Source organism: Stenella coeruleoalba (assembly GCF_951394435.1).
Source record: "Stenella coeruleoalba genome assembly, chromosome: 2".
NCBI classification, from domain to species: Eukaryota; Metazoa; Chordata; class Mammalia; order Artiodactyla; family Delphinidae; genus Stenella; species Stenella coeruleoalba.
In genome coordinates, this window is record NC_137147.1 from 12,103,952 (window position 1) to 12,125,758 (window position 21,807).

Sequence of the window (21,807 nt, forward strand, 5' to 3'; positions counted from 1 at the left end):
TTCAATGCATCTACCAAACAAAAAAGGAGGCAAGAATGTACAGTGGGGGAGAAGACAGCTTCTTCAATAATTAGTTTTGGGAAAATTGGAAAGCTACAGGCAAAAGAATCAAACTGGACTAATTTCTCACACCTTATACAAAAATAACTGAAAATGGATTAAAGACTTAAATGTAAGACCTGAAACCATAAAACTCCTAGAGGAAAACGTAGGCAGTACAGACTTTGACATCAGTTGTAGCAGTCTTTTTTTGGATCTTTCTCCTCACACGACGGAAACCAAAGCCAAAAACAAATGGGACCACATCAGCTATTGTAAAAGGCTTTTGCACCGAGAAGGAAATTATCAACAAAACCAAAAGCCTACTGAATGGGAGAAGATATTTGCAAATGATATATCTGATAAGGTGTTAACATCCAAAATATACAAAGAACTCATACAGCTCAACATAAAAAAAAATGAAAAACCTGATTTTAAAAATGGGCAGAAGAACTGAACAGACATTTTTCCAAAGAAGACATGCAGATGGCCAACAAGCACATGAAAAGATGCTCAACATCATTGATCATCAGGGAAGTGCAACTCGGAACTACAGTGAGCTATCACCTCACACCTGTCTGAATGACTATTATTGTAGAGTCAAGACGTAACAAGTGTAGGCAAGGCTGTGGACAAAAGGGACCCTTATGCACTGTTGATGGGAATGTAAATCGGTCCGGCCACCGTGGAGAATGAATAATTCTTAAAGGTTGCAGCTGCAGAGAGGAGGCCAGTGTCGTCGGGGCACAGTAAATGACAGAGTGGTGTGGGGTGAGTGTAGAGAGACTGGCAGAGACCACGGTAAAGTGTGGATTTTATTCTAATTATAATGAAAAGCCACTGGAGTATTTTAAGCAGGGCAGTGATAAATTCCGACTTCTGCTCTATGAAAAAGATCACTTTGGCTGCTGTGTAGAGAACTGACTGTCGAGGAAGGAGGACAAGAATGGAATAAAGGAAATTGGTTGGCAGCTGTCACCACGGTCCACGCAGGAGATGGTCTGGGGTACTTGGGCTGTGGGACGAGCAGTGGAGATGGTGAGAAGTTAGAGTCTTCAGGATACAGTTTAGAAGTAGAGCTGATATGACCTCTGGGTGGACTGGGGATGAAGGACACAGATATTAAGGATGAATCCTAGATTTCTTACTTGAGCAATGAAGTGGATGGTGGTATCATTTTCTGAGATGCTGAAGACATGAGGAGAAAACATTGGGAAGTGGCAATCAAGCATTAAGGTTAGAGTTACAGTTGGGAACCTTTCTTCATTACCTATCTCAAATGAGATGTTGAAAAATATTGTCCCTACTTCCTCATCTCTGATCCGGAGTCCAGACTACTCCACTGAAATTGCTCTTAATACAATCACCAGTCACTTTCACATTGGTCACTTTTCCATCTCCTTTGTAGCTTCTCAGCAGCCAAGACTTTTGATCACTCCCTCATTCTTAAAACGTTTAAAATAGACCACATGGGTAAAGAGACATTTTCGATTCAGTGCAATCATGTCCCAGATACAAGCTCAAATCTCCCTGTCCTTTAAGATCTGGTCATTAATTGTACACATATGCTATACCCTGGAAAGTCAACTGCCTTACCCCAGATTTCTTTGAATTTCAGAGTGAATTAGTTTGGTTATAAATTGTTTCTCTTCTTCTTCTTGGCTGTCGCTGTGCTACACTATGTCAACCCAGAAGGAAACTTAGCTCCTTTTCTTGCTTTGCACAAAGGGAAGCATATATCACCTAAAGTCTTTGGCTTTGTAGCAGATTTTATTGAGAGTTTGGTGAGGAGATGGAGGAGACTCACGATGCAGAAATGTAAACAGCTACAGAGTGATTGTGTCTGTATTCTTAAAAGTCCTTTGACTATTTTTGAAATTCAGACAACAGTACTCTGTCAAACTGTCCTTGCTTACTTTTTGTATTCTCTTTTCTCATTTTTTCAGAAAAAAAAAACCTCCCATTTCTCATGCTTTAAAATTTGACTTTATCCAACTCCAACCCTTTGTATATCTAAGAGTAGATTGCTGCATTGAAGGGTTGGAGATGTCCTACCTCTGATTGGTTTTTCCTGTTTGTCCCTCCCTAACTCCTTTGTATCTTCCAGAAATCCTTCTAAGTGTCTTGGCCACTGATGACAACTTTCCCTGTTCCCTATTGCTTTTCTAGATTTATTCTTATTTATATATATATCTCCTGCTCTCTATGGGATTGGGAAAGTGAACAGAAAGTAAATGTGTGGCCTCTCAAAGCAGAAGTTATTCTCTATGCTATAAATGTGCAAACCCTGTGGTCCAGCAACTCCGTTTCTAGAGATAGATCCTGTGACCAATTGTATTTTCCAAAGATGTTCAAAGCAGTATCTCCCACCTCACCTGCTCTTCTGCAGTATGACCTTGCCAGGCCCCCTTCAAGGAAATTAGACTTCATTCCTCCTACTCTGGAAAATAAGAATCAACAATCTATTTTTAACTGATGAAAAGTGAGGTAATACACCCATTTTTTAAAACAATGGAACAGTTCCTTTACATAGTGCCTTTAAAACCCATAAAAGAAAGCAGTTATGAATTATCAGAGAAATGCAAATCAAAACTACAATGAGGTACCACCTCACGTGGGTCAGAATGACCATCATTAAAAAGTCTATGAATAACAAATGCTGGTGAGGGTGTGGAGAAAAGGGAACCCTCCTACACTGTTGGTGGGAGTGTCAGTTGGTGCAGCCACGGTGGAAAACAGTATGGGAGTTCCTCAGAAAACTAAAAATAGAACTACCATATGATTCAGCAGTCCCACTCCTGGGCATATATCCAGACAAAACCATAATTCAAAAAGGTACACGCACCCCTGTGTTCATAGCAGCACTATTCACAATAGCCAAGACATGGAAACAACCTAAATGTCTGTTGACAGATGTACAGATAAAGAAGATGTGGTACATATATACAATGGAATATCACTCAGCCATAAAAAATAACGAAATAATGCCATTACAGCAACATGGATGCAACTAGAGATTATTGTACTAAGTGAAGTAAGTCCAACAGAGAAAGACAAATATCATATGATATCACTTATATGTGGAACCTAAAGTATGACACAAATGAACCTATCTAAGAAACAGATCATGGACATAGAGAGTAGACTGCTGGTTGCCAAGGAGGAGGGGGGTGGGAGAGGGACGGATTGGGAGTTTGGGATTAGCAGATGCAAACTGATATATCTAGAATGAATAAACAACAAGGTCCTACTGTATACACAGAGAACTATATTCAATAGCCTGTGACAAACCATAATGGAAAAGAATGTATATATATGTATAACTTAGTCACTTTGCTGTACAACAGTAATTAAGACAGCATTGTAAATCAACTATATTTCAATTTATAAAAATTTTAAAAAAACTTTTTAAAGATAAAAACAAAAAAGAAAACAGTAGTGTTCTATTTTCAAGAGTGCTGCCACAACTTAAACACCAAAACTTGATTTCCACAGAACCTATTCTTCAGTGGAAACTTGGGACTATAATGACAAAAAATGACATCAGTAAATTATATCCACATGTGGTAGATCTCAAAACAGCAAAGTGCCCATGTGCCAATGATGTAGTGTTACTTGGCTTCATTATGAACACAACACTTGATGGTAAGTTTGCAGCTTTTATTCAAATTTGGAGGTGGTGTTTTGTATTTTATTACAGTGATGTTTAACTGGCAGTACAAGTTAAACACAGAGGCATAATGGAGTGAAAATGTCTCCAAAAAACACCTAAGAACTTACTCTTCATCACTTTCCCTTGTCTACTTGCTAGTGTGATAAACTTTTTTCTCTGTGACTTTTGCCATGTTACTAGTGACTTTAGTGTCTCTCCAAATTTCCTTGATACTCTGCCCTCTGTTAATATGTTCCTCCCTCCCAGAGATTATTCACTGCATTTCTAATCCATCTTCTATGCCTGCCATACGTGAATAGGTAAAGTTGTTCTAAGGTATCACATTATTTTATTTGTTACATACGTGTTTTTCAGTTACTGTTGTAATATTTAATAGCATCCTTACACATTTCAATTACTAATCATCTTGTTCTAGTTTGTTTTTCTTAGGTGATTGATGAACTCCTAGTCCCCAAATCTAATAAATATGAGTGAAAAAAAGAATTAAAAGATAAGAAACAAAATTTTATTACTCATAGATTATATGTGTATCTATATAAATATCCAAAAGAATCAACAGACTATCAGAACAAATATGGGAGTGCTATGGAATTGAGGAACATATCAACAATATACAAAAACCACTCCACCAAAGAGTAATTAAAGATTATAATTTTAAAAATCCTATTCAGAAAGTAATAAACCCCAATAGGGACCTAGAAATAAACAAAAAACGACTTGCAAGGCCTTTTGTATAGAAATTATAAAACTTTAATGAAGGCTATAAAAAAAGACAAAAAAGATATTTTATGTTCATGAACAGGAACTTCTGGTATTGTAAAGATGTTAATTCTCTCCATGTTTATCAATCAGTTTGATACAAGTCCAAGCAAAATTACAGCAGTATTTTGTGTGTGTGGAAATTGATAAACCAATCCCAAAATTCAGGTGGGAGAATAAAGCAACATGAATAACAAGCATAATTTTAAAGAAGAATAAAAAGCACAATAGGTTGCCTACCATGACTTATTATAAAGTAATAGATTCAAGCAGTATGCACTGATATAGGAATAGACAGATAGCCTTGCCCCAGATTTCTTTGAATTCCTAATGTCTTGTAGTCTTTTAGATACCTCTAGCTTGGAGTGCCTGCTTGTGCTGAATTAGTTTAGAGAGCCTGTGTCTCTTTTTCCTCTCTCTCAACCAGATGGAAACTCCTTTTCTACCTTTGTTCCACGGATGCCAGGCTAGGGCCCCCTCCTCCTCTCGGTCCAAACCTGCCTTACTTTTGTGAGTCACAGGAAAAGAGCCAGTCTCTGCATCCTGCCACACCCCTGAGAGTCATAGGAGAGAAGGGGCAGTCTCAACTCCTTGGGGTCTCACTCACCCGATCGCTTCAACGTCTCAAGAAAAGAAACAGTTTGGAAACCTGTTTTTAGATGAAACCGCCTTTTCCCCCAACTGGCCCCCACTGTGCTGAAGCAGAAAGTAAGTTCCCACAGTATCAAGCCTAACTAGCAGTTTCTTTATGAGGCCCTGGTTTGTCCACACACTGTGTTTCATCCCACATGGAGTTAATGGTGGGAACAGGTATCGAGGAGCCCCGTGTGTTCCAGTTTCGACTTATTACCCACCTTTCTCCTCTGTGACACTCCTAACGCCATCATGACTCTCACCCAGTTCTATGTCACCACCAGAAACCTAAGTCTCCAGGTCACTTATGGTTACTCTATCCCACATACTGTTCTGGACTTCCTTTAAATTCACCCAAACTTCTGTCCCTCTCCATCTACCCAAATCCATTCATTGGAATTTGTGGTCTGTCATCAGCAAATTCCCCTGTACTACTAATCGTTTCTCAGAATGGTCCCTTAACTTTCTTGCCATAAAGAATAATCTGGCCACTCCCAGTTAACATTCTTTCCCCTGCGGCCCTCTCACATGTCACATGCCTGGGTCTCAAGGGGCATTGTCCTTGTTCCTTAAGGGCTACTTATTAATAATTACTCCTGTCTTCTCATTCAGAATGCCCAGCTCCTTTGAACTCAAACTTTACTCCCTCTAACTCTTCTTGGTTGGCAGCCTATGATGACCTTCCCATCACTCACACTCATGGATGAGTTTAGCGTCTGGACCCCTGCCTTCCTCTGCACCTTATTTTTGTCACTATGTTTGGTGATTTCACCACCCATATGGACCCATGCTTTCACGGCATCCTCTCCTCCAATGATCTTTCCCCCATCTTACTTCTGTGGTCATTTTCTTGACCTTGTTGTCTCTGATGTTACTGTCTCCAAAATCTTCACTACAACCATCTCACGCTCTGCCCACTACCTTCTATTCTTTCAGTCTACCCTAGTACTCACACTCTGACATCTCTTTGATTTCATGGAGACTTCAATATGTTGTTTCTACCACTTTTTTCACTCCTCAACATCCTTAACTTTTTCACCATAATTTTCATAGTCTCTCCTTATAAATACTTCTGTAACTTCTTTGCCTGCACAATCCCAACTCTCCTTAAAACCACCTCTATGCCACTGGAATAGCAGAATATTACTAGAAAAAAGTTGCATACCAGTCTCACTTTAAAATTCCACAAAGTGGTCTCACTATAAATTCATGATCACAAGTCCCAAGTGGGTACTCAGCACTGCCCAGAAATCTTATCTCTCTTCCCTGGTATGTTTATTTTCCCACTCTGCAAAATGACCTTGTCACACCTCTTCCCACTCCTCAAACACTCTACCTCACCTCCTTTCCTTCTCCGGTCTCAGCTGTGCCTTTAATACTTGATGTAGAAGACTAAGACTGATCGCAAGGCACTCCATCATCGCTCCTGTGCGCATCTGCCGTCCTACTTGCCTTTGTACTTGCGTGCTTTGCCTTCTTGCCTGTTGCATCGTGAGAAGTGTCTCTGCTGCTACCAAAGGCCACTCCTCACCTCTCGTGTCCTGCATCCCATTCTCCCCAGTCATCTGGAGAACCTCGCTCCTGCATCTGTCCCACAGTTCTCACCTTTCTGTCCCGTATCATCATGCTTTCCCTCTTTACTGACTTAGAGGCATTAGCATACAAACATACCCTAAAATCCCCCATCTTAGCCAAAATCTTCATTTATCTCACTTTACCACTATCCCTCATCCCTCTGTTCTCCTTCAGACAAAATGTATGGGAAGAATTTATTTTAGGTGGTGTTACATTTTCCACCTCCCATTTTATCTTCGTTTCACTGCGTATCGGATTGTTGCCATCACTGTTCTGAAACAATTCTTCCCAAGATCGCCTGTGATCTCCATGTTGCTGATTCCAACAGCCAATTCTTTATCCTCATTCTACTTTCCCTCCCAGCAGAATTTGACACAGTTAACCACTTTATTTCTCCTCAAAACACTTTATTCTCTTGGGTTCTTGACACCACCTTCAGTTACATTTATCTTACCTCATTGATCACTCCTTAGTTTTCTAAGCCTGCTCTTTTGTTGTGACCTCTGAAGTGTCGATGAAATGGGGCTTTGTCCTCGACTCTCCTTCCTTATGTAACCAGATTCTCTCTGGGAAACTTAATCCAGTCCTCTGGTAATAATGCCACCTTCAGGCTAATGATCCCTGAATTTGTATTTCTGGTGCTGACCACTTCCTTGAAGCTAAATTCCTATATTCAGTTGTCTGTTTTATAATTCCTCTTGATGCATCTCAGCTATAACAAGTCTAAGCCAGAACTCTTGATTCATTCCCTCTAAAATCTGTTCTCCTCCAGTATTCTTCATCCCAATTCATATCCAATTACTCAAAAATCAAATCTAGTGTACACTCTTGACTGTTCTTACTCTGATGGCATTCCAGGACGATGCCACATCCAGTGTCTATCCTCAGTGTGACCACTTCTCTCCTCTGCTAAAATCTTTGTCAAGTCAGCACTGGTTTTCCACGAGACTAATTCACAGCCTCTTAAGTGGTCTCCCTGTTTCTAAACCCGGTACAACTCACCCTCCCTACAGCCACCACAGTGATCTCAAGTGTAAAACGAATCACATCATTTTCCTGCTTCAGACATTCCAGTGGCTTCCCTTTGCCCGTTAGAATAAAATCCAAAATCTTTGCAAAATCTGCATCAGCTTCTGTAACCCTGGGATGCAATTGTGGCCAGTGTGTCATAGAGAGTGGCCTATAACTTAATTTCAGGCTAAAATATCAACCAGAATAAAGCATTTATTTTACTGCTCCATTAAATATTTCTAGACTCTGCAGGAATCCGGTCATGTGATATGCTGGATACCTATAATCATCCCCACTTAGAATATAGTGCAGTTTATCTGCAGAACTAGATTTCATGCTTAGAAAGGCACAAGCTTGTCTTTAGCTTTCCTCTTTCTGGAAAAAGTGGATGATGATAACATTTCCTTCTACATCTTTCCCTACACAGAAAAGAGCTGGGAGTTAAAACACACACTTCACAATACGAGTGATCCTACATTCATCTTTTGGAAACAAAGCATGTGCATTGGATTATCAACTCTCTTCAGGCTCCCTCTACCCTCCACCACCCCCACAGTTATGCCTGTTGACTAGACTTCAGATTAATGTTCTGCATTTAAAACACGAAAGACTCAGAACTTCCCTGGCGGTCCAGTGGCTAAGACTCCGCGCTTCTACTGTAGGGAACGTGGGTTCGATCCCTGGTGGGGGAACTAAGATCCCGTGTGCTGTGTGGGTGGCAGAGCCAAATAAATAAATAAATAAAACCAAAGAACAAATATTAAAAAAAAAAAACTAGGTAAGAATTTAAAAAATAAATAAAACACAAAAGACTCTAAGCATTCCTAGCTATGGCCAAGGAAAGGTGAGACCAAGGAGCAAAGCGCTTTCACTATTTCCAACATGCTCAGCCTCCTTTTAATAAGTTCTCATAAGTTTTAATTGGTTTAATATTCTCATGTTAACAGGTTTTTTTTTCTATTTTTAAAATCACAAATATTAAAGTAAATCACTTTATAAGTAAATCAAACATAGTTTCTTCCCTCTTGGGGTTCACATTTTAATTTTCTTCTTTGGAGTTTTTGTACTGTTGACTATAATTATATTCTTGAAATAGGAACATATTTTTGCTTAGAAGGATATTCTCAGGGAGGAAAAGCTCTTCCTGTACCCTCTTAGGTTATGATTGGGGGCCTACCAATTAACCAAGACATTAGCAGGAGAAAAGACATGCAATTTTTATTAATATTTATATTCACAAGAGTTCACAGAAAAGAAATTCAAAGAAGTGGTTAAACTTGGGGACTTATGTACCATCTTAACAAAGGAAAGGGGTCTAGGCCTCAAGGGACAAGAAACTGTGGAGAAGTGACAAGGAAATATGTGGGTGGACTAATGGGAGATAAGAGTTATTTTAGTAAAGTCTGTTTATGCAAACTCATCTTGGTGTCAACTCCCTGTCTCTTGTGATAAGATTGCTCTCTCTTCTCTTCCTGATACAGAGTGAGGTGGTTAGAAAATGCCCCGCTTTTAGGCAGGCAAGGGGAGGCACAGAACTCTTCCTGCATCAGTTGATTCTCAGTTGCCTCCAGCTCAAAATAATCCTTCTGCCAAAGTGCCATATTCTGGGGGTGGCATATTCTGATCCCCTTCAATACAAAACAAAATCCTTAATAATTAGATGGTTGGCTAAACTCCTGTGGTGTAACCCAAGTTACTTTATCTTCCAGTGCTGGGGGAAGTGAGATTCAAACTGAAGGAGGGGAGTTGAGGCAGGGGTGGAGAGTGAGCTGGAAGGTGGGGCAGATGCAGGCTCTGCCCACTAAAGACCTAGCACCTTAGGAGTTGGTTATTCACTTTGCAAAGTTGTGTTGCCTTAATTTCCCTTTTCTCTCATGGTAGGTGTTTACATAGGCCTCAGCTTTTCTGGATTTTGGAATTATGATGATACCACGTGGTATAACCTGACAGACATGGTCTCTTCCCAAGTTGGAGAAGGTAATTCCTCTAACAGTGCCTTCATCGTCAGCATTTCCTTTACATCAACACTTGATGGATATTTATGAAATGTCTTTGCTTTGCTGAGGACGTCACTTTTTCCTTACTTTTTAACCCATGGTATGATTTCTTCCTTTAGAACGCACAGAGCTTTCCATGGTGGATATGGTTTTAACAAATCATTTTTTAGTTATCCTCACCTCTTTGGGTCTTTTTATAAGTGGAGATCTTCGCTATCCATCCTCCTCTGTCTTAATGGTAGGTGAATTGCTCTGTAACTAATAACCTTAAATATCTTCTGTGACATAAAGTAGAAATAGTGGATACTTGAGTTATGTGTGGTGTATCTTAGAACTAAAATGCTTCTTCCTTTTAAAAAACATAAGAGCGTAATATAGTGACATTTTCCTTTGCCTTATAGTGTTGAATACATCATTTGGAAATGGTGCTAGCTTTATTGCTATACAAATTTATGAGGCGTTTCAAATAATTCGTATAGAAAATACCCTATATACTTGTAAATAGTCATATATGTTCCCAAAATGCTTTAAGGTACATAAAGCCAGATATAATATTACAAAATAACATAAATTAAAATTATGTCCTTCTGATGAGTTTTCTCTTTTTATTCTTAACTGGCTGTATCAAAGCTTCGATACCATGTTTTTTGTTTTAAAGCACTTCCTCAGCTTCTGCTTTGTCACTCCCATCTGCTCCAAAATAAGGCATTGAAAAGAGACATTAATTAATAAATAAATAAAGTAATTAAAAGTAAGTTTTGGGATTGAGAGAAGGAAAATCAATTCTTAAATATGTTAATAAATAGCTCTCAAAATTACCTCAACAGAAATAAGAACAGTAATAAAGACTTAGGAACAGTAGGAGAAAAGATTGGGGAAGTGTAGAAGGGATGATTGTATTGGTTAAGAAGTAGTTATTTCTTATACATGGTAATTATTACCTTTTTTCAGGTTTACAAATATTCACAACCTTCCTTCTTCCTCATTATCTCTAAGAAAGTATCATTTGTTGCTCAGACAGCTAATAGATCTGGCCTTTTATGTGCTTATCATGTGGTTGCTAAAGAAGAGAGTTGAAACAGCCAGGAGCAGTGACCTGAGGTCAAAGCACAGAGAGTTAGGTGTGGGCTGTACATCCTGAGGGCCTGGTCGAGGAGCTGCACTGGGCTGGGCAGAAGACAGAGTGGCCATGGAGAAAATAGTGGGATAAGGATGTGCCTTCCTAAACCCCAGTCGGTGGCCGACCTAGTTTCTTCCTATACACTTCTTAACTCCTCCATTTAAATCATTAAAAGGTGGGGTTTTGAACTCAAATCCTTTCTGGAATTAAGTTAAAGTATAAATAAATTAATCAAATGGTGGAACAAGGCAAAGACTGAGGGGGAAATCTCCAAGATACCCTGCAAACTACTTAAGAAGCTGGTTTTAGTGTTTGATACTCCTAACTGCTGGGATGTAAAAAACGTCATCTCCTTTAGTATAATTTAAATTGCTGTTTTGTTATGCCTTCTGATTTACAAGCAAAGATTAAAATTCCTTTTTTTCTTTCTTCTAGTTTTCAAGGGCAGACTTTTGTGGTTTCGAAAGGGTAAGAAGCTTTCAATTTCCAAGGGTTGGTTAAAAGATATGTTTCCTTGGTGACCTAAGAGATGAGGTACAAGACAAGAATTCATAATATAGATTATTATTGCTGATACTATAATATTATTTACAGTTTGAACTAAAAAGATGTATTTCCAGTAACCATTAAGCAATGATACCCCCTTCTGTTTCAAAGGAGGAAATGCCCCCTCTTTGTCTCTGAGGTGGTCCCCATCCCATCTTTATATGTTCTGTCCAGGATTGCTGTGGTTGTTCAGTGCGTTCTGCACAAGGACACCCAGCTGAAAAGATAGTGAGAGCCGAAATATGGCTAACACTTGACTCCCCAATCCGCTTACCCCCCACCCCCGTGTGGGTCTGTGCCTACCTTATCTTTCTTTTTTTTTTTTATAAATTTATTTATTTTATTTATTTATCTTTGGCTGCACTGAGTCTTTGTTGCTGCACGCGGGCTTCTCATGCGGTGGCTTCTCTTGTTGCGGAGCACAGGCTCCAGGCACGCGGGCTTCAGTAGTTGTGGCGCACGGGCTTAGTTGCTCTGCAGCAGCATGTGGGATCTTCCTGCATCAGGGCTCAGAACCCGTGTCCCCTGCCTTAGCAGGCAGTTTCTTAACCACTGCACCACCAGGGAAGTCCCGGGGCACTCTTTCTAATTTGATACAAGTACCATGTAAGCTCTGATTCTACAGCTCTGATTCTGGATTTTGTTCCATCAGTTATCTCCCCTCTCTGTTACGAGGTCAAGTTCTGAGATTCAACTAAGTCATTCCCATCAACATATAAGCATGCTTTAGTTTGGAAAGCACAACAAAATTATGAGCATTTCTAGCCTTTTGCCATGTCTCCTCCCCATCCTGTCCTCATACTGGCCTGTGGACACACACCCACCTGTGCATACACACGCACACTCACTCACACTGTCTAAAGCAAAGGGGCACTTACTTCTCAGGAAACAAAAGGAACTGACTTCTTGCTGTATTGATTGGAAGAAACGTGAAGCTGAGAACTGGGAAGGCCAGGTAGGCAAAAGTGATTTACATCAGAAAGAGCAAGGGGGAAAACTGTCAAGAGAGAATTCCAAACCTAGCTAAACTATAACATTCAAGAATGAGGGTGAAGAAAAGAAATTGTCACAGATAAGGCATCAGGAGAGCTTACTATCCAGAGACTCCCGTGAAGGAGTGGGATGCCAGAAATAAAGACAGACCTAGAAATGTAAGCTGTAAGTGAGACAGGAACCTTGTTTGTGCTTTTTACCAGACCTAAGCCTGCCCTTCTTTTTTTTATAGCTGCAAATATTCCGTTGTGTGAACTTAACCAGAGTTTACTTAGCCTGTCTCCTATTGATGGATACTTGGGTAGTTTTCTAATCTTTTGCTTTTGTATTACAAACAATGCTGCCATTAAAAATTTATACCGAACAAGTTTGTACATGTCTGGGTATATCAGTACAATACATTCCTGGAACTTGGATTCACACATCAAGGAGTAAATGCTTGTGCAATATTAAAAGACAATCACAAATTGCCCTCATAGAGGTTTTTACCGTTCACAAGGATATTAAAATAAATCCTCGTGAGCTAAAATGTTTCAGCAAAACACAGGGGTTTCTGGTAGTGATGAGGGAGAGGGGAACTACAAGTGTCCCAAAGATAGTGAGGTCGTGTGGCAGGGGAAAGAAAGGGGGAAGTGAACTTATTCTTAAAAGTATAGGGATTTACCTTTGGGAAAGACATCTTCTAAAATGATTGAAGGAAGGATAGTAAGAATGGGGTGTATGTGGCTGTCCAGCCAGGAATTTGAAGGAGTTAATACTTGGTGATTTATTCATTCACTTATTCATCTATTCAACAGATGTTTGTTGAGCCAGGCTTATTTAGACAAAGAAGATTCCATAGTGAGCAAGACAGATAAAGTCCTGACTCTCCTGTAGCTTCCCATTCTCCTGAGGGAGCTAGACCATGAACAAGTACACAAATATATGCAGAATATGATTGTAGAGAGTAACAAGGGTTTATTGAAATTAAAGCAGGAAAGAGAAGTAGAAAGTGAAGGGAAGATAATATTGTATTTAAGCATGGTGATTATAGCAGGCCTCTCCAAGGAGGTGAAATTTAAGCAGAAACTCAAATGATTTGAAGAAATGATTTCGACAAAATATGTCCAGACAGAGGTGCAAAGGCCCTAAATTGGGAACTTGGCGTGAGGCAAAATCTGTTATACATCTATACTCAATGTATATTGAGTGCAGTATGCAGTCTCAAACCTCTCAATACCAATTGCTGTCATTTGTCACCCTATTTTATCCATTGAGCCCTCTGACTAACCTCACCAGACTTTAGGTTTTGTGTCAAGAACTATCCTATTTACTATTGTATGCTATTATTAGGCTGCCTTGTAGATAGGCTGTCTCAATAAATATTTCCAGAATCCATGAGTGAATAAATGAAGATGGACAGGAGTCCAATCTTGGATGAGCTTAGTAGCCATGCAGCATGGAACTTTGAGCAGTCATATACCTCTCTGGGCCTCAATTTCTTCATTTTAAAATGGGCATGACAATATCTACCTCTTAGAGGTGAAGTGATTAAATAACATTACATAAGAAAAACCTCAGCCCGGTTCACGAATCAAAGTAGCAACTTTAAAAAAAAAAAAAAAAAAAAGCTGTGTTTTCTCCCCAGACAGATAGAAACTTCTGAAGGCAAATGACAGAAACCAAACTAAAACTGATTTTAGCAAAGGAGAGGAAGTTGTTGGCTCATATGAACAGGGAATTCAAGGAGTGAATGAATCCAGCTTCCAGACATGACTGGATTTAGTGCCTAACAGATGTCCGTCCAACCCTGTCTTCTCAGCATTTGAGTCTGTTTTCCTCTACATTAGCTTCATTCTCAGTGGGTTTTCTCCAATTGTCAGTAAGAATAGCCACCAGGTTTATGTGCCATCAGTTTAGCACTCCCCACAGGAATAAAATATCTCTTCCCCGGTGGTTCCAGCAAGCCTCAGCGCCGACTCATTAACCTGACTTGGATATGTGTTCATTCCTGACCCACCTTTGTGACTCTAAATCAGGCCTGGGGCATGAGCTCATCCTTGGAATAAAGTCAGCCTGATCAGATTAAATTATCCCCAAGGATATTCACTGGACTATTACGAGTTTTATTCCAGGTAGGAAAAAACAAAAAAAAGAAGGGATCTAAAGAGTAAAAAAGGAATCAGGGCCCGATAAAGATTCTATACTAATTGCCCAGCTATAATCATGATAGTTATGGCATCCTGAAAAACTGCAGATTAATATGAGAACTCAAAAGCTCATTGATATAAAACCATAGGTTGAAATTCAAATAAATTATTGTCCACTCCATTTTAAAAGGCTTTTTTGTTTGTTCAGCGGTTTTATCAATATATAATTCATATAGCATAAAATTCACCCACTTAAAGTGTACAATTCAATGGCCTTTAGTATATTCACAGAGTTGTGCAAGCATCACCACAATCTATTCTAGAACATTTTAAAGGCTTTTAATGCACAGATTATGCAGATTTTATTACTGGTCTTTAAATATGTAAGAAGGTCTTCCTTTTGTCTCAACAATAATATGAGAGTCAGAATCTTCCTATGTTGACCAAAAAAATACACAGGGCTTACCTGTGGCGCAGTGGTTGAGAGTCCGCCTGCCGATGCGGGGGACACGGGTTCATGCCCCGGTCCGGGAAGATCCCGCTCGCCGCGGAGCGGCTGGGCCCGTGAGCCATGGCCGCTGAGCCTGCGCGTCCGGAGCCTGTGCTCCGCGATGGGAGAGGCCACAACGGTGAGAGGCCCGCGTACCGAAAAAAAAAAAAAAAACACACACACACACAACCTAGAAGCTGAGTTATGTTTTATTCAGTGGACAAAACTGAGGACATAAGCCTGGGACACAGACTCTCAGATAGCTCTGAGAGACTACTCCTAAGAGGTAAGGGAGGAGGAGGATATTTAGGAGTTTTTGCAACAAAGACCAGGTAGTCAGAACGTCAAAAGATTACTGTTAATTAAAGAAAACCAGATATCTCATGTTAAGGAATTTAGTCCTTTTTCTATGTACGGAAAGATGCAAGAGTCTGGGCTCCCTGAAATCATTCCTTTGATGTGCACCTCAGCTATCTGGGGCCAGTATCCTGTGCTTTGTCATCCTGAGTCTCCTCAGGGTGCATCCTTGGGAGGTGGCTGCAGTGACTGAGGGCTTGGCAGTGGGCAGCTCATTTGTCTCCGTCCTGAGTTCCCTCAGGGCTCACCATCGGAGTGGCTGTACTGGCTTGATGGCTGCAACATCCTTTGTTTACTGATATGGCAGGCAACATTTTTTCAATGACACCTATAACAAAACCATCTCAAATTCTTGCATATAATTCATATCCAACATCTATAATCTTGCCTTCTTGGAAGCTTCTCCTGTATGACCAATTTTCCAAAACCTGTATTTTGTGGCTTTTTTTCTTATTGCTTCTTGCTGCTGTCAGGCCTCTGGGAAGTCTCCTTAAACCTAGCTCAGCTGAAGGAGAATAAAAGATAAGCATGTGGCCCATTTTAACTGTAATGAAAGATCAACAGCTCCTGAGAGCCTCGGAAAGACAGCTCATAGATAGTAGCATCTTCCATTAACATATGTCAATCATGCGAAATTTCTTTTTATTCCTTTTTTGTGTGTTGTTCAAAAAGCACATTCTTGTTTCTTGTCCTCATTCTACGAACTTTTATTTTGCTGGCATACAGTTTTCCTTTTTTTATTTGCCTCACATCCCTGAACTATTGAACTTTTAAAATTTCTTATAAGTTTTTCTATTTTTACATCTTAAGGCTACATATTGCCTAAATGACATTTTTGTTTATTTATGTAGGTTGACTACATCAAAGGAAAACTGTGGTATAATGAAAGATGTTTTGCTAACAGAGAACATTTTGAAGGTAAATTTTAGTTAAAGAACTATTAATAAGCTTTTTTCAACATAGCTAGCATATATAGATTAGATAAAATGAAATAAAATAAAAATAGAATTAAATATAAAGATAGGTTTGTTTTGTATAAGTTAATGGCCTAAAACTGGGGGAAAAATTAGTTTAAATCTGACACAATAGGCATGCCCTGTTGTAAGTGCAAGAAAATTGTATTGTAAATGATACAATTTAATTGTATCATTTAATTAGTGATACGTTTAAAAATATAGATCCTACTTATAATTTCTGTACCTTTATATTTTATAGTTGATTATGTTACTATCACCTTTGAGAGAAACAGGACCCTAAGTGAGGTATGGTATTAAATATTTCAAAAAGTAAGAAATTTTATGGTGCATGATTTCATAGGTTGTTATTAACCTAAAAAATGGCAATTTTTAGACTCAAAAGCTTAACAATCACTCTTTGCTCCCAGTGGCGCCTGTACTTAGATTTAATGGTAATTAGCTAATTATGTTAAATCTAGACCCACACAGTGGTTCTAGAAAAACAATCCATGCCAGAAAGGGATGCTTTACAGTGTATTCTAGACTCATATCCCCCAGAAGAGAAACACAGGTATTAAAGATATATCACTGTTATTTGTGGCCAGTCATGACAACACAATTAGTGTAGTTCATTAGTTTATTTGCCTGCAAGAACTAATTAGGACTTCTTTAGTTCAAGAATGGCATTAACTTTTCCTTTGTCTTTTTGTAGGCAAGCTCTTGTTTTTATAGTAAAGAACCATTTCTTGAATGGTTACCTTGCTTACCCCCCATTTCAAAAGGAATGAAAACTATTCTTTCAACTGTGGTAACATTTCTTGTTGACCAAGAGCAAAGTTCTGGAGTCTACCTCTTCCATAACCAGGTAGGCCTTATAGCCCAGAGGTGATTGCTGTTGACACCACAATAGTGAAAACTTACCTTTGCAAAACTTATTTCCAAGTTCTTTTTATCTTTGACAATAGAAGGTGATAAAATTGGCTACAGTGAAATATTTATGGTTAACAATATAGTTTGATACTTCATAGATGTCTTGCCTCTTATTGTCATTCAGTTTGATGAAAATGGAAAATACAGAGCTGTTTGTGTAGTAATGCTTCTTTGCTTATTCTTCAGGAGAATGTAAGCTGAGTTTGGTCTATATAAATTTAAGTGTCTGTAGAATGGTTAGTTTAAATGAACAAAAAGTGGAACTAGCCCTACCCTCATGATTTTAGGGGAGAAAGAAAATAATTTTCCTCTGCCCTCTTATGTTCAGTTTTAGGGGCCCTGCAAATTAAACTGACAAAAGACAGATTAACAGGAGAAAAGAAAACAATTTCTTTATGCATGCAGGGCCCATACATGGGAGTGAAAGTCAGTGATGAATAATTCAAAAGGTAGTTAAAATTTGGAGGTTATATGCCATCTTAATAGTTTAAGGGGTTGAGTGAGAAAGGTACTTAAGGGAAAACAAATGAAAAGATAATGGTTTACAGGAGAACGAACAGGAGGTAAGGAAGTTTGTGATGTTTGTTTGTACAGGTATGCGTGGTCTTTCCGTCTCCTTCAGGGCCATGAAACTCCCCTGGAGAAGGGATTTGGGGTAGGTTTTGTTCACATTCTGCCTTCTGGGAGTAGATCTGCTCTGAAGAGGAATTAATGGCAGCCTTTTATCCCAGAAGTTGCTGCTTTTCGTCAAGATAAGGGAAGGATTTTGTCTGCATCTCTTGAATCTCAAATATCTTCAGCTTAAAATAATCTTTATACCAAAGTGGCATGCCTTGGGGGTGCATATGCTGATCCCCTTCAAAATCATGATCTGACAGAATTGGAGTGTGGCCTAGGCATCCACACTTTTAAAAAGTAGTTTGACATTATAGTTATGAGCATGGGCCTTGGAGTCTGTTGAGTTCAGTAATGATTCTACAATAAATCCCCCCATGACATTTATTATTTAATAATAATAATTAAATTATTATTAATTAAATTATTATTATTAAATAATAAATGGGAAAATTATTTAATCTCCTTTACTTCATGTTCAACATCTATAAAGTAGACATGTATGGTGGGGGGAAGCAGAGTAAAGAGATACCAATAGTTGCTAATCCTTCCAGTTCTATGCTGTGTTAAGTGTTTTGTTGCTATCTTAATCCAAATCCAAGTAACAGGAAACTCTAAAAATTGTAACATAGACTAGTACTATTGGTGGAAAAATTCTTATGATTTGCTCCTGCTTTGTTTATCTATTTCTAGAAAAATACCACTGTCTCTGTGAGGATCCTAAAAAACAACAAACCAAGATTAATACAAAAATTTCCAATTTTCTTTTTTCCTTCATCATTCTCTTCTCCTGTTGGAATGACATTCCACCCACGAAGCCATTTTCTGTATGCTTATGGTAATCAGGTGTGTATGAAACTTCACACTCTAGTATAGATGTAGATCATTCACTTGCTCTATGCTGAGTGGTTATACATCAAGTAAAGAACAGGGTTGCTCTGATGGTCAGGGAGGTGGAAAGCCTGATGAAGAGAGAATGAGAAGAGAGGAGTTAGTGACAGTGAATACAAACAAATATTTTGCAAAGTTTTGCTGAAAAGTGGAGCAGGGAATTGTGGCAGTGTTTGAAGAAAGAAAGGTCAAAAGAAGAGTTTTTTTAAAGATAGGAGGAATTACGTTGTGTGCTTATGGGACTTATTTGGTAGAGAGGAAAAGCTGACGATGCAGGAAAGAGAGGAAAGAAATTTCTGGAGTGACATTTCTAAAGAGGTGAGAGGAGATGAGGTCTATGAACTAGTGGAGAGATTGGCCTTAGGAGCACAGACAGTTGTTCTAGAGTAACGGGAGGAAGGAAGGGTTTTCGGATTCAGAAGCTGGTAGGTAGGTTGGTAGCTATGGTAATGGAAGTTGTGGGAATTTATCTTCTATTTTCTCAACAAAAATCAAAGTTATTGTTTATTAGTGAGGATGGAGGAGGAATGTTGAGGGGTTGAGGAAAGAGAGAACAGAGTAAAATAGTTGCCTAGGAAGATGGGAGAATGAACTGGGTAAGGTAATCCAGTATGATTGCCTGAGCTTTGTGCTCATGAATTCAATATGTGACCAGTTCAGCATTATCAAATGTTCTTTTCCACATTCAACTGTGGAAAAGGCAGGGGGTTGTATTAACCACAATACAACAGTTTCTTGGAGTTCTACCAAGAAACTATTAAGAAGTGAAAAAGCATACAGAGGGGAATGCAATAAGACAAAGGAAAAAACTTAAGAAATCAAAGGCATGAATTTTAAAAAGTAGCGAACAAAATCTATTGACTTGCAGAAAATCTGATTGTCTATATAGAAAATCTAAAAGATACATACAAATTACTAAAACAAGATGGGAGTTAAAGTTAAACTAGGCAGGAGGTAAAGTCGATTTCATTTCTGCACACGATCAACAATAAATTTGAAAACACAATTTTTAAGACACTATTTACAATAGCAGAAACAAAGCAAAACAAAACAGAAATCCACAAACAAAAACTCTAAGTACCTAAGAATTAATCTAAGAAAAGATTTCTAAGACCTATATGTAGAAAATTATAAACTTCACTGAAGGACATTTAAAACTTTATAAAGAAATGAACATAAACATGCTTGTGGACAAGAAAACTTGACTTATAATACCAATTCTTCCTTAAATTAATCTGTAGATCTAATACAACTCTAATCAAAATCCCAAGATTTGTTGTGGAGTTTAAGTTGAGTCTAAAATATATATGGTATATGTCAATTATACCTCAATTAAAAATTTTTTTAAGTAAAGCAAAAAGAAAAAAAATAATTATACATGGAAAAACAAAAGACCAAGAGTAACCAAGACACTTCTGAAGAAGAATAAGAAGGAGGGACTTGTATTACCAGATATTAACACTATTTTAAAAGTTGTAATAATTTTGGTAATGCAGTTTTGGGCCAGGAATACACAAATTGACCAATGGGATAAAATAGCCCACAAGTAGACCCATGCAAATCTAGAATATTGATAGAGACCAAAGTGACATCACAGGGGGAAATAAGAGACTGCTCAAAATGGGATGGGAAGTTTGGTATACATATACATATGGAAACTGTTGAAATATATCCCCACACTGCAACATACATCAAGCTCAAGTTCTGACAGATTACTAATTTAAATATCAAAACTTTTAGAGGGAAAGAAATGAATATCTTTCTGAACTCAGTGTGGGAAAGCATTTTAAAACAAGACTAAAAAAACAATAACCACAGGGCTTCCCTGGTGGCACAGTGGTTGAGAGTCCGCCTGCCGATGCAGAGGACACGGGTTCGTGCCCTGGTCCAGGAAGATCCCACATGCCGCGGAGCGGCTGGGCCCGTGAGCCATGGCCGCTGAGCCTGCGTGTCCGGAGCCTGTGCTCCGCAATGGGAGAGGCCACAGCAGTGAGAGGACTGTGTACCGCAAAAAAACCCAAAAAAAAACAATAACCATAAAAGAAAAAGAGAACTTCACCTTCATTAAAAAGAAGAATTCTGGATCAGCAAGATGGCAGACTAAGAAGCTTCAGGCCATTGCTCTTCCACAGAGACACTGAGTTAGCAACAATATACAGATCAGAGTACCTTTACAAGAACTTTAGAGACCAGTTGAGAAGCTACAGCACCCAGACCAACATAAAACCAAAAAAGGATTCTAACAAAGGGGTGGGAAAATTTGCAGTGTTTGCCCATCTGTCCTGCCCCCATTCAATCTGGCATGGCACAACCAGGAAGAAACCTCCCACACCAGGGATCCTCCCTTGGAAGAGAGACAGAAGAGTGGGCCTTGTGTCCAACATTCTGGCTTGTCTGGGGGCTGCTCAAGGGACTGGTTTCTGTCTTGCCTAACTCAGAACACTGATGCAACATGCAGCATTGTTTGGAAACTGCTGAAAAGGGAGAGTAATATTGACAAGATGGCAGGCTAGGAAGTTTCAGACCCTCACTTTCCCCCAGAACCACAAAGATAGCAATATACAAACCAGCATACCTTTGCAAGAACTCTACAGGCCTGTTGAGAAGCTACAGCACCCAAACCAAGCTAAAACCAAGAAGGGATTCCAGCAAAAGGGATAGAAAAACTTGCAGCATTTTGCACATATATCCATGCCTCTCCTCCTATTTGGCTTAGTGCAGCACAGCTTGAAGGAAACTTCCCACACCGAGGAGTCTCCCTCAGGACAGAAACAAAAGAGCTAACAGTGCATCCAGTGTTCTGGCCAGACCAGGGGCTGCCTGACAGACTGGAATCTGTCTCACTTGACTCAAAGCACTGATGGAACTGGCAGCCTTGTTTGGAAACTGCTGAAAACAGATATGATCACTACAGCATGTTAAAATTGCAGTTCTGCAGGCAGATGCCAGCGGCGGCAAGAGCTTATGGGCTTCTGAGAAGAAGCAGGGATAAGCAGTTTAGGGAATTTGAGACAACTAAAAGCACAGAACAAGCCAGAGAAGACACATCCTCAGAAAGGATTTCAGAGGTCCTAGAATCTCTAACTGGGCAGA

The 21,807-nt window shown here is 39.2% G+C and overlaps 1 protein-coding gene across 1 annotated transcript in view; it reads left to right on the forward strand.

Moving 5' to 3' along the window:
- Positions 1-21,807, forward strand: part of CATSPERB (cation channel sperm associated auxiliary subunit beta) — a gene marked incomplete at its 3' end in the record, with an annotated part of 166,814 nt that overhangs the window by 75,677 nt on the left and 69,330 nt on the right. The window contains exons 7-14 of the mRNA XM_079912794.1: positions 3,535-3,684; positions 9,572-9,667; positions 9,807-9,925; positions 11,243-11,275; positions 16,174-16,240; positions 16,538-16,584; positions 16,991-17,143; positions 18,517-18,669. Of these exons, the coding sequence (XP_079768920.1) occupies positions 3,535-3,684; positions 9,572-9,667; positions 9,807-9,925; positions 11,243-11,275; positions 16,174-16,240; positions 16,538-16,584; positions 16,991-17,143; positions 18,517-18,669 (818 nt within the window). The remainder of the gene's footprint in view (positions 1-3,534; positions 3,685-9,571; positions 9,668-9,806; positions 9,926-11,242; positions 11,276-16,173; positions 16,241-16,537; positions 16,585-16,990; positions 17,144-18,516; positions 18,670-21,807) is intronic.